The sequence below is a fragment of the Nelusetta ayraudi genome, unplaced genomic scaffold (assembly GCF_046127955.1).
Source record: "Nelusetta ayraudi isolate G7.1 ecotype Tasmania unplaced genomic scaffold, CSIRO-AGI_Nayr_v1 ptg000048l, whole genome shotgun sequence".
In the NCBI taxonomy this organism is placed as follows: Eukaryota; Metazoa; Chordata; class Actinopteri; order Tetraodontiformes; family Monacanthidae; genus Nelusetta; species Nelusetta ayraudi.
This window is the reverse complement of record NW_027466098.1, coordinates 16,187,085-16,200,974: the sequence shown is the minus strand read 5'-3', so window position 1 is coordinate 16,200,974 and position 13,890 is coordinate 16,187,085. Positions and strand designations below refer to the sequence as shown.

General features: G+C 45.0%; 1 protein-coding gene across 3 annotated transcripts in view; it reads right to left on the bottom strand.

Annotated features, from left to right (window-relative positions):
• cntn5 (contactin 5) overlaps positions 1 to 13,890 on the bottom strand; it is a 100,043-nt gene that overhangs the window by 35,873 nt on the left and 50,280 nt on the right. For all 3 annotated transcript variants that reach the window (XM_076036701.1, XM_076036702.1, XM_076036703.1), the window contains exons 6-8: positions 11,386 to 11,481; positions 8,609 to 8,812; positions 2,498 to 2,600 (exon numbers count right to left, since the gene is read on the bottom strand). In XM_076036701.1, the coding sequence (XP_075892816.1) occupies positions 2,498 to 2,600; positions 8,609 to 8,812; positions 11,386 to 11,481 (403 nt within the window). The remainder of the gene's footprint in view (positions 1 to 2,497; positions 2,601 to 8,608; positions 8,813 to 11,385; positions 11,482 to 13,890) is intronic.

The following is a 13,890-nucleotide window of genomic DNA, read 5'->3' as shown; positions in this document are numbered from 1 at the left end:
TACAAACAATCCATCTGGGGTGTCAGCTCAAATAGTGTGTTTCCATAAATCTTTTGAGAAAAATTCCAACTCGAACAACTGAAAGTAATCCCCCCTAATTTCTCTCTCCATTCACCTGCAGGTTTTGTTTCCCTGTTTCCTGCCTTAGCCATGTAGCTCTGTCCTGTGGGCGAACTAGGCTTTACGTTGCCTCATTAATTCGCATTAACACAACACAGCACACACATTTTTGATTTATTTTTTCTTTTTAAAGCCAATTTTCAAAGGATCTCTTAAATTTCACTTGACAGTTTATGTAAACGCATCAACAAACCCCTTAGAAGATTTTTCAAAATCATGGAAATAATTTGTGCAATTAGAGTGTTTTACAAGTTTTACATAACATGACCCGGTAACTGTAAAATCTTGCGTCTGTGCTGCAAAAAATAAAATAAATAAAATAAAATGAAATGATTGTGATTTGGCCTGTTATTAAAGAGGTTATCAAAACGAAGAAACTGCTAAATTGACTTTTTCTAGTTATTTTACTCCAACCTAGTGCCTCACCGCTGCCCTTTGTCTGTGGCCTGCCAGCGCCCTGAAGTCACAGGTAAATATCACGGCAGCCAACTCACACACGAAACTCTACCCTGTCTTACGGCACTGCGATCATAAATATTGATCAAGAGGAAAACAAAAGCAGTTTTAACTTCATCCTCGGTGCTATATAAAGACTGGCATTTCTTAATGGGGTGCACTGATAAATCATTCATCTCAATGTATAAAGGGTAAGTCACCGGGACGCTCGTCTGACTGAGAGCCTTGGTGCACAAATTGCTTCAGTGAGGACCGTTCAGGTCGAGGACTCCAGCTGCTCGCATCCGTATAAAACTCATGCATAGCCTGATGGGAAAAACTGGGAGGGGTGGTGTGTGCATGTGAGATGAAAGTGCAGAGACAATATATTTAGGAAATGACTTCCCATAATGTGGATGATTAATTGACATCAAGGTAAACAATTAAAAGGTGCTTAGTCACTGTGGATCAGAGTCTGTTTGGTCTTAAGGTGCAAGTGAGCACGGAATAATTCATGAGGAACAATTGTAAACAAAATGGAGTTCAGTGGGGGTGGGGCGCAGGGTGGAGAGGGTTTTCTTTTCCAGGACTTCAGCATAACATTAAAAGTTCAATTTTAGAACTTTTTATTTATTTATTTTTTTTCAAGTGCCTGCCCTGCAGTGCAAACCACTTCCACGTCAGTCTTCGCAGTTACTCAGCGTCGACTCCGGAGCGATCCAGAAATTTCGTATCCATACTTTCACTTAATTAATCAATTAATTAATCTTAAAAAAACAAAACAACGCAATGTGCAAAATTCCGATTGTAAAATGAAAACAGTCGTCAAGTCTCTGGACTTCCAGCGACGTTGACAGTCGACTTCACTATTTACAGATAGACTTTTTGAGATCTCGAAAAGACCGCATTTAAACCTCAAAAACAGATCTGTTCTGCTAGCATTTTACTGACCTGTGATAAAAGTGAAAATGTTGAAAGTTGTTTTGATGCAAAGAGCCTCAAGTTAGACGTTTCTTGACTCGAGGACAAGAACAAAGCAGCCGGAAGGTGAGTGAATGAAGAGGGTGGATCCAACTAACTTACTAACCTGAGAGAGTTACATCATAAAGGGTTGAAAAACTTAATAAAAAAATGAAACCAGTCAAAAGAAACAAAGGAGGAACTTTTCCCTTTTCTGAGATGTTCGGGGGCGAAAGTGGAAAAAATAGAAAATATGCGCAGTGCTTTTCTTCACTCGAGGCCTGAAATATCTAAATGACTTCTGATCACGGTATCCACTTTCAACGACCAAACAAGGTGACCCGCGGCACATGGAATCCAGTTTGTGTTTGGATGACAGACCTTATTTCCGCTAATATTCAGGCCAGACTCTTGCTAACATTAGTAACTGTGGCGAGTGATGTGGTTTTCAGTCTCCGCGGACCAGAGTGTCTTTTCCCTCCTGGCAGGAAAACCCTTCCCAATTTCACCGCCCCCCCCCCTCCTTTCAGACATAACCTTGGCTTCCCACATTCATAACAGACCCTGAAAGCACCCGGGAAACACAGATACATTAGGGCTCTCAATTATGAGACGCACGGGTCCCTCGGGCTGAATTCCCTCTCCAGTTCAGTTCCCCAACCTCCACACACACACTAACATGCCATCTAACAACTGGTCCTGGCCGCCCTGCACTCTACACTCACTTAACAGCCTGCCTGGAGATAAGAAAAAAAACAAACAAACATACATCTGCCTCCCATTCAGGTAACACAATAATGCCACTTAAAGAAGATGGGCGGGTGAAACAAAGCAGGTATTACATGAAGGATCCCTCAGGAGCACAGCCGCGGCGGCGGGCTGCGGCGGGCTGCGGCTTCCTGTTCCGGCCGATTAGCATCGCGCAGCTGTGATAAACAGCAGTGCGCGTCTGTATGCGGCGCGTCGTCGGGGGTGCACTTACTTTCCCAGAGCGAAGCACTCCAGCCTGACAGTCACTCCCCTGGCAGCCAGCACCGACGTGGGGAAATGCACCTCGATTTTGGGCTCGTACTCGCCCATGACACCTGGATGAGGTCGAGGACAGAGGAGAAGACTGTGTAAATAAGCAGGTTAAAGCTGTATTCTGGACACGACCAAGAGTGAACCTTGTCAGACCCGAGAGAGCAGCCCTTTGTGATGTCACTGAGAGGGCTGGCACTGCCTCCTGTTCCGCCTCATTTCCATCGACTTCCGAATTTGCCGAATTTGGCGAATGTGCAGAACGTTCAGCAAAGCAAAGCATCGTTTTTAAGGCAGGAAGCTAAAAACTGAGTTGAGTTTGAGATTTGGTTCTATTTTCTTTTGTTGCTGGAAGCTGTGATAAGAGGGTAACAATGCAACGCTTCCTGTATTTTTTCCGGGTGATTAATTATTGGAGGATATTTCACTGGCATGCAAGATGAATAAACAAAGGTCTGAAAGTGAGCAGAATAAGAATTTGCAGTTTAATGCACTCCCGCAGTTTGCTCATTATCCTCACGAACCACTTACTGTTCAGTAGCAGGTGCGCTTTACATTAAACAGAAACACTTAAGCATATTCATCACTTAAAGGCTCCCAAGTAAAGACAAAGTGCGACACGATGAATGACACCGAGGGTAGGCAGGGGGAAATCTGCTGGCCGCATCTGAGCACACAGCAGAGGAGACGGCAGATAAAATGTTATCACTCTTGATAAAAATCTCCAGTGTAAGCCATATCCAGAGCGACGGGCCTCCCCCCCCGCTCATCACTTGCACCCATTTGGAGAACAATTTTCTGGCGAGCGGCCGAAAACACCTTCAGAGGGGATTTTATCCCCATTATCTTCCTCGACGTGCACATTACGTGGACATTTTTAACCTTTGCAACAGAAAACACAAACTGGTCGGGGCTGAAAAGCGAACGCGGCGTTACGCATGCGGCACTGCGACGCTGTCACGTACCCGGTGAATGTAGGACAAATGACCGCTGTGACATTTGAGAAACCATAATCACTTCTTTTTAAAAAAAATAAATAATAAAGTGAATATGTGACCGTCCACAAAAGGAATAAAGGGAGTTTTATGATATTTGTTCCAAAGAAGTTTCGAATTTCAATCTAGTTCTCAACATTTATGGCACCAACGCAGCCTTTCATACATAATGAAGTCGTAATAGTTCATCGGCTCGTGGCGTGTTCCGTATATTATTCAGTCTCGGCGACCGTGTGCGCGACGCAGCTCAGTGGGAAATGAGTCCTGTCTCGCTGTCCTTCAACACTGATGGAGCAGAGTGAAAAGAAAAGGTCCTGTCTCGCTGTCCTTCGACATTACCGGTAGTGCAGCCTACATCCGTGCTGCCATTCCATTTACCCAACATTGCATTTGTCCGAAAAAGTTTTACTCAACGGTAAAAAGCAAAAATCAATCTTGAAGCAGAATGACGGGTTTAAAACAAGGCTGGACTACTAGTTTTATCATCGGCGGCCCTCAAAGGCTCCAGCAAACAACTTAGAACACTCAGACCAAAGAAAGTAGGAAGTACGTACAGATTAACTTGGCAGTTGGCAGAACAAATGCTTCTGTTTTAAACCATAAAGGTATCGAATCGGATTTCTCTATTGATCAAACAACATTTCTCTCCTGCTTTTTCCATTAATCCACACATTTGACAGGCGGCCTGCACTCTCCTAATTAAACTGTCACACTTCCGCTGTAGTGTTATTCAGAAAGCCCGCAGGAGCAATAACGCAATACGATGTGACGACTACTACCACTACTATTTTTTTTTTTGTTCAACTAAATATATAAAGACTTGGATCTTGGGCAGTAATATAAATAACAGGAACTTCAAATAATGTAACACCTGTGCTGTCAACTCACTGGCAGAAAGTAAGTGAACCCAGACAAACAACCACCCGGTGGACTGACACCGTGTCAGTGAAAACAACCGAAATCTAATACAGCCGCGGCCATAAGGCCCTCAATAATATTTTGCTCTTAATAAAGACACAACGCCGTAATGGAGGCAGCATATGGCTGGAAGCGGCGCGTTTCGCTGCAATGGTAGCGAGGGAATGATGACAATAACAACATCAGCGCTGCAGTTACACTAAAAGCTTCGGCACCTGTAGGAAAACGGAGTCTTTTTCTGCTGCGTGACGGCAAACGGAACGGTGCATTGGGGGATTCGCCCATTAGATCTGAACCTTTCGTGGTTTTCATTCTGCCTCGTGCCGTCTCTTTAATTTAACAGCCTGTTGTCATTCCAGCTTTGGAATGACAGCAGTTTGCATTCAGAGGTATCAGCGGAAATGCACCTCTTTAGAAAAGGAAATGTTTGTTAGAATTTTATGTCTATGTATTGGTGGTAAAAAAAACTATAAACAAAAAAACAGCAACACATTGGTAGGATTTTAAGTCTTAAACATATAACGGCGCTTGTCTGTAAATAACCTCCTGACGTTTCGGCGTAAGGAGGAATTTTCTTCCTCCAAGGTGGGGCGTGACAGAGAAAGTTTGAGAACCACTGCCCTAATGCCATGCAAGTCTATGGGGTCAAAGGTCAACTCAGTCCTAGAAACATGAGGCCACTTGCAGGTTCATTGGGATCCCTCAAGACACAGCCACGTCAAATTTGGGGCTTCTAGCCCATGAGGAACCCCGAAACCCTAACCCTAATTCCAGCAGTAACCCTAACCCTAACCCTAATTCCAGCCTTATCACTAACCCTAATGCCATGCAAGTCTACCAATTGCAGGTTCATCGGGATCTCTAAAGACACAGCCACGTCAAATTTGGGGCTTCTAGCCCATGAGGAACCCCGAAACCCTAACCCTAATTCCAGCAGTAACCCTAACCCTAACCCTAATTCCAGCCTTATCACTAACCCTAATGCCATGCAAGTCTACCAATTGCAGGTTCATCGGGATCTCTAAAGACACAGCCACGTCAAATTTGGGGCTTCTAGGGAGGGCATGACAAATTTTCTTCCTCGAAGGTGGACCGTGACAGAGAAAGTTTGAGAACCACTGTCATAAGCTGCGTTTCCATTACCCCTAGATTTGCACAAAACCTAAATACCGCACTAAAAAACTGGTAATGGAAATGTCTGAACTTTACAAACAAAAGGTTTTTACACTCTCATGAGGTGGTTTTTCAGACGTATCCATATGGAGGTATATCGCAAAAGTGTCACGGAAACACTTTTCCTCATTTACACGTCAGCGGAAATGACGTACGGGGTCTCGTGACCAGTTTACTTCAAGCTAAAACGGCAGGTTATGTTTGGCTGGAGAAGGAGACGGAATATTTTTTATATCAGTAATCAAAAGAGAAAAATAAAACAACCATTCTTGACTGGAGACAAACGCAAACAAACAAAAGCGAACGTAATTCTAGAACTACAACTTTTGCGCATCAACACCATTAAATGGAAACACCTGCAAATCACAATTGTACTTTGTCGAAATTTCAGAAATATTGCTTTTATTTTGCGAAAAACACATCAGAATATCCAGTCTAGCAGGAGGCACATTTTCTGCTGGAGGCTGTAAACAGAGGGCTAAAAGCTGAGTGCTCCAGAGTTTTATGGGTAATTAACCACACTAGTCTGCTCCACAGGTACCCTGGATAAAAAGCGCATAATGTGGGATCTTAGCCATATACATGAAAGTAATGTTTGCATGTTTGAGCTCCGCGGGCGTCTCAAAGCTGCGGCGCCTGCTGTTCCGTGTTTTTGCTTCCTTTTCAGACGCGCTCGTATGAAAGGGAAGCACGTTAAAGTTGCTTTTGTTTGTTGTTAAAAACAGCGCATTAGTTCCAAGCTCAGCACTTAGCCGAGCGTCACTCCGTGCCGCTGTGGAAATTGACAATCAATGGCTTCCTGCAGGCTGTAATGGAGGCCAGGGGCGGGCTTTGATTAAGAGAGTGGCGGCCGGAGCCGACAGCGCCGACGCAACCATCCAGCTTGAGCTGTCGGTCGGGCGACAATCACTCACTCTCACTCGGGCAAGCGGCCGTGGCGTCTGATTGGTCCGTTTCCAAAGGCTGTTCCCTTCACGACACGGCCACATTTTGAACGGCGGCTGCGGGGTGAGCCAACACAATTTTATTTTTGGCAGCTGAGGCACTAATTCGCAGTGTAGACGGGCCCGCGGAGCGTCCCGGGGTTTGTCAAGCTTCATGTGCCAGGAACACTCGCTGGCATATTGGACGCACAGCTGCGGAGACACCGGACGCATGTTGTCGTCCGCTGCCGCAGGTAACAGCACGGCCAGCCGGCCGGCCCCGTCAAAACACGTCGCCATCTGCGCACAGACAACAGACGTTTTCGTCTGTTAAAAATATGAAATGATTCGCGATGAACAGAAACGAAGCACTGACACATTTCCAGAAAACGACGTCTTTTGCATTTTGCTTAACAATCAGTCCAGTGTGGTACTGACGTGTGCACAGTCTTACTTTGGCATGTCTCTGGAGCATGTTTTTTTTCTTTGTATTGTGTTATGCATTTCTTATGCATTATGTATTATGGCAACATATAAAGCAGCAGATGCAGCAGCAGAAGCCGTAGATGCAGCAGCAGCAGCAGCAGCAGCAGCAGCAGCAGCAGCAGCAGCAGCGGCAGCAGCAGACTAATCCTGAAGAGATACATTTGTCTTGTGACATTAGGAGGAAACCTGGTTCCGAGGCACAAAGGCCCTTTCACAGTTTCGCCGGGGGGGTTGAAATCTCAGCGGCTCTTTCAAACCCCGGACAATGACAGCCACTTGTGTGAAGTGATGGACGTGTCTTTGTCTCGTCAGATGGCGAAAAAAACAACAAAAAAAACCAACACAAAACCCAGAAACCCTGCAGGTGAAATCCACACCTGAATGCAGCAAACAGCACGGCTCCTGAGAGGGAAGTATAAAGGTGCGACGTCTCGTCTGCAGCGACGGCCATCGATTCCGGTAATTTTCTATGCTGCGCATGATTTCCCTGATGGCCAGTTGCATCAAAGAGGAGCTGCGGAAGCTCCACATGCATTGTTAAAGGACCGCCCGGCCATCGAGCCGCAGTGTATATATTGAACACTTTCTGTTGGCATGAAAGTTGTTTTCGTAAAAGACAAGGCTGTGCAAATCTGTCTGATATCAAAGGCCCCGTTTTCAGATCTTCATTTTTCATTGAGGACTCGGTGGGTCAGTCTCACATTGTTAATGAACTAAACTAAATGAGTAAAATCTAATAAAATGAAACTCGAGACTAATGGGGAAACGAGGATCGGGGCCACAAGAAGAGAAAAAAAAAATATTACAGGAAGGAGATTTTTATTTAAGTTTTCATTTCGAGTTTTAAGTTGAAATTTAATGTCTAAAGTCATAATTTCGTTAAAAAAGTCGAAAGATTACATTTCGTGAATAAAGTTTCACAATTTTTGTGAAAACAAGTTGACATAAATAAAGTGGAAATTGGCGAGCAGACTGGATGAATGGTGGATTAACCCAACAATTAAAAGTAAACTGCCGAAAACAGGTGTATCCCACAAGGTTCACCCACAGTAATCAGGAAACTGGTGAAAATGGAACTACTCCACTCGACTTGCACGCAGAGCCTTTCCACTTTATTCTCGACCATATACCAGCCTGAAGGGGGCGTTCTTGAGTGCCCTCCTTGTGCTGATCCCCAAGCCGGGATAAATGCAAGGCTTTGTGTCAGGAAGGGCCTCCAACGACAGAACCTTAAACCTTCACTAAACAGTCTAATCGATTGGCTGTGGGAGCCTTGAAGGGAGCAGCTGAGAGGATTTGCTTGCAACTCCAGAAAAGTTCTTTTCTTGTGCAAGTGTGTTTATATAAGTAGATATGTGCGCACACACACACACACACACACACACATACACACACACACACACACACACACACACACACACACAGCAACATTTTCACACTTTCAGGTAAACAGAAAAAAAGGGTGTCTGAAGCTCTGCAGTTCATGCGTTAAAATCCTGCAGATTTGTCCGGCCAGGACCGTTCAAACGGGTCAAAGCTCATTCTTTGCAAACGCTGGCGCGGATCTGAGAAGCTCACCGTCGGTCCGGAGAGTCAGCGGTGTGGGAGGGCTCAGGACTCGGGCATTGGTCGCCGTGTTCTTCACCAGGCAGATGTAGCTCCCCACGTCAGACGGCTGCACCTTGGAGATGTAAAGGTTCCCCGTGTGCTGGGAAACGAAGCGGCGGCTGTCCTCAGCAACGAAAGAGGGGAACTCGTTAAACACCCAGCTGTAGATGATCTCTGGAGGGATGAAGCGGGAGACGTTCAAATTACTAAAAATAAAATAAAATAAATGCAGTCACTCAGTGCAGACTTTGCTAGGAATACTTCCTGAAACACTCAGCAGTAAGTCTGACTAAAGTCATTTATATCTGTTCTATTGCAGGAACTTGGATCAGACTTGGTATTTGTTACTGACGCATCAAAAGTCCTGAATGATAAAAGAGGTATCAAATTCAAATATTTCTATTGGCTCATCTTCCAAACGACGACAGTGTGTTCCCAAAAAGAAACAAAAAAAACAAAACAATTGAGGTATTTTTTAAGCTATTTGCAACGCAGCAGAGCACTTTTTAATTGCGTCATTGTTAATCACTGCTCAATGCCGCTTACAGCAGCAATCATTTAATGAGGTATTAAGTACGGCATCGGTGCGGCAGCGGGGGAGCATAAACTAAGCTCCCGTCAATACAAGAAGAGGGAGATAAGACAGGGGTTCTAAACGACGACATGAACACGAGGCCGGGTGAGCGTGTTGAGAATTAGAACAACCGTAGAAAAAAAAGAAAATAAATTAGAGATCGCCGGGTTTTCAAAGAGCGGAAAATGTCCAAACGAACGTGCGTAACACGGAGCAGGATGTAAAGGGAGAGCAGGAAGAGTCGGCCAGGGAAACTGATGGATGAGTGTAATGATGGATGGGAAGCGGCCGCGGCGTACAGGAGATAAAGTGTGACAGCGAGCGCCGCGCTCCGGGTCCGTCATGCATTGTTCTGCGCAGTCAGATCCGTCTTGGTGTTTCCGAAAAAAAAAAATGAAAATGACGACTGTCGAGCGGCGGGACGTATTAATCCAGTCAGCGCTGTCCGACTGTATTTCACATGACTAATTCAGTGTGTCCGGTATTCTGTCTAATTCTGAAAAAAAAAAAAAAAAAAAAAAAACAGGAAAAAAAAGAGGAGGCAGGGAAAAACAGTATCAGTAGCGTCTCGATGAATAATAGATGAAGGTTTTAAAATTGATGTCCGGATGTGCAACATCGACGCGGTTTGATGAGAGTTAACGGCTGCAGCCAGGCGGAAAAACCAACCAGAATATTAAAACAAAAAAGATTACAAAGGGATTTATCAGCAGAAGCTGATTTTGACTGGTTGACTGAAACTGTGACATGAAAACAGGCAGAAAGGGCAAAATGACTCAATCAAGCCGTCGTATTAAAAGCTGAATACAGGATGAACTTCCGCATGTTTCAAAGGGTTTTGTACAAGATTTACTACAACAGAGGGGGGCAGCGTTTATGAAGGGCACCTAAAAAAAATGACCACATGAGCTCCTGATAAACGCCAAGGCAGCAGTTTCACTGTCTGGCATCATTTCCCTTTGTCTTTGCGACCTTTCCTGTCTGTCCCAATCAATGTCCGACTCGTCTGTGGCAGTAAATTCTGCTGTCTTAAAATACAAATGCAGGACGCCGGTTTTGCCGTCAGATTCTCGCTTGCGAGTCCGCGTGAAAATAGCATGAGCGAATATCACACGTCGACTCTGACGGTTGAGTTATTGCTCAAGGCAAATTCTGTATTGACCCAGTCGCTAAATGCTGGTAGGAGCAAGGAAACGTGGCCCTGCAGCAAGCGACGGTGACTCGGTGTCACGTCACTTTTACAGCTTAGAGCAGCAGGACTGGAACAAACCGCTGAAACGACAGAAAATCACTACTTCCATTAGTCATGTTTCACCCCTCCGTAATTTGATCCTGATCTGGTGTCGGCTTCAATTTCGAGTACCAGCTCTTAAAATAAAGGGGGATTTATTTTTTTTTTTTAAAGAAAGAAATAATAATAAATAATATTAACAGTGAACACTTCCCTTTAGATTGACCCTTACCGAAAGCTACGGAAAAAGAAGTTGGGGGGTTGAGATTATAACCTGCCAATCATCAAACATTTTCCATGACCCAGTCGCTGTTTTAAATCATACAATATGTCTCGGACAGGACTCGCGATCGTGTAATTCAACCTCGGGGGGGGGGGGGAAATAGCCGAGGAGCACTTGGCGAAGGTTCCCACGGGACGGGGCGCGATAGTGCTGCCGCAAACAGAAAGGCCGGATGATTCATGGCTCGCGCGAGAGCTTACAGTGGCAAGACGAGCTTGGAGCGGCATTTTCAAGACGCGCCATTAAAGAGCCGGCCTGGCGAAGACTCCACGGAATAATTGGCAGCGTAACATTTCTCGCCGTTTCTAATGATCCTGCAAATTTGATTCCTGAGTGAAAAAAATGCCTTTTTGCTGTGCTGTCGGAGTGAGTTAGCCCGTCTGCGCACGGATGGATGGATGGTTGGCAGGGAGAAACGCACCGGCGTCACAATAAATAAATGATAAGGACAATCATTCACCGTGACACAGTAATAGCATTTTGTTTTGGTGATGTGTGATTAGAGGTGATGAATTGGATGTCGTAAAAAGAAAAGGCAAAAATGTCTCGCTGATGGAAAAAGGCCCAGGTTTTGGGATTTTTTACCGTAAAAATGAATGATTTCAGAAAAGCGTGGGGGGGGGGATTTTCTCACAGAAATAGCAGAATGACAACAGTACCTGGCGAGTGAGGCGGAGGGATACACATGAGCACGACGCCTTGGCCCTCCCGCACCGACATGCCACCTCTGGCTTTCCCGCTGAACGCGCCGAGATCTGAAAGCACAAATGACAAACTCAGTGAATCAGAGAGCCGCACTCGTGTTGGACGTCAACCTGCAGGGCCGATAAACATCATCCCTGCAGGCAGCTTTCGGCTTATTTCATTTGGAGCAGACCTGAAGTTTGACTGAATGGTACATGAATAAAACCTTCATTCCTCATTTCGTTGGACACTGGCCATGCTCTCCAATCTGTTTGTTTCTTCCCGGAAGTTTTGGGTTCCTTTTTCTTTGAGTCTTTTTCCAGGTTTTGGGGTTATAGTTCACTATTTTGAACTGGCCAGTTAAAAGTAAAGTTGGCAATCAATCCGTATTGGCAGAGGCTGGCAGCGTGACACTACAAAGTTCCAGGGATGCTAGCCAATGATGAGCTCAGTCTCATGGCACGCTGCCTCCCTGTTGTGTCGTTCTAGCCGTGTTGGAATTTCTGCAAGAGACAGAACACGCCTCTTTCCCTCCCGTGTTCTTCAATATTTATTTCATCTTGGGAATGGAGACAGTTCTGAAATGCAAGGCATCACGTAGACTTGAAACCAAGGTAGGAGAAGTGAGTTCCAGCCTGCCACACAGATGGCAGTGCCAAAGGGCGTAGACTGACTTGCCTCTGCACACGACGGGACAGACACACAACCAGCGAGAGGAAAACGTGGGCGCTGCGCCGTCCCTCTGGGACAGGAGGGCTTTCAGTGAGGATTGTAGCTCCTGTTCTAGCTTTTTTTTTTATATATATATATATATATATATACGAAAGCTGCATCTTTTCCAGAAACCCACTGCAGATTGCTCATCGGCAGCAGCCATTTTGGTTGTTTACAAAAGTGGCTCATTGGTAAGACCCGTTGAGACGTTTGCCCCAAAGCCGATCGAGCCTTCAGCGAGGTGAATATAATATATTGGCAAAGCGACTTACGGTTCTGGCTGCGTCGGGCTTATTCAGTTCTTCTCACCTGAACAATTTCAAAGAGAATTGTAGTGCAGAGAACGACGGCCACGCTCTCCTTTGAATAGTATTTGCAAAGAATCCTTGCATTCTTAAACAGTTTTTCTCTCCCGCACACATCGTCAGTATGACCAATGGTACCGTGTAACATTATTTCCCCAAACCACACATCCGCTTCATTGTCGTTCCCGAGACGTCAGCAGCACCCACCTGCCACCATTAAGCTGAAACGGTCCAGTGGAAGAAACATCTTTGTTGCCTTCCACAAATTTGATACCTTCAGCAGTGATGCGGACACAACCTTGACCTTTAGACCAGTAAATTTTTAATGCGATCAACCTCAGGTCCAAGCACACATCTGCGCCACACTTGAAGAAATTCCCTCAAGGTTTTTTTTTTCCTTCTTCTATTTTAAAAAATATATATATATTCAGAGGAACAGCACTGATGTTGGGTCACGGTGGCCTTGACCTTTTAAGAGGAATTGGACATGTGCACATGTACAGATGGATGGATGGATACAGAATGCCTCCAGCTACGGCTATCTCTTGGTGCCGAGTCTCATAAAAAAACAGCTAGTTGTTGGTATAACCCCATCACCATTATCACCACACACCAGTTTGATATGTATAGTGCACAAATAGATCATAATAGACTTCATAATGAGCAGATAGAAAGCACTTCATCCATCTGTATAACTACCTGACCGCTGCTACGTTCCGCTAATTCAGGCCCCATCTGCTTTGAGGTTTCGCAAGGCTGAAAACACAAGTTTCTGAACCCTTTGTGACAAATGCAGGTTGGGAATCTTTCAAGATCGACTGCCTTCTCAAATTGTCACATCTCCCACCGCGATTCGCATGCATGGAAAGGTTTAACCGACACGGTAGGAAACTTTTAAATTTGCTTTTGAATCGGTGTTGGATAGAGACAATCAGTCTGCTCAGACTGAATTGGTACCACTGTCATGTTGTTTACCTCACACCTCAGTTCTGTCAAAGCTAATTTGCCATCGAAGTTGGGACAGCAGCCTTGTTGAATATCAAATGACCTGCCTTATATTCTGCTGAAACAATGCCAGGGTGCGAAAAACGGAGCAACGAGGTGCTGACCCAGGAGGGCTGACTGTGCCTCCATCGCTTTAATTGCAACACTTCATGGTGCAGTGTTAACCGTGTGTTACCCTGAAACTTTGCAGCAATTACACTTCAGTTCAGCTTTTGCTAAAATTAAGTTATTTTACTACGGCCTCTCTGGTTCAACACTTTCCCTGTTCCAGTAACACAGTACTAACCAAAAACTGCTTTGGTCAGTGAGGTAGGACCCCAGTAGTGGAGACCCAGAGACTCAGCACCAAACCTTTGATCCCATCACTTTTCAGTTGTATGAAATGAAACTGTGCAAACACTGTTACTGCTGCTAATAAATCAGATGCCTGGATATGACACACTGGATGCTTTTCTA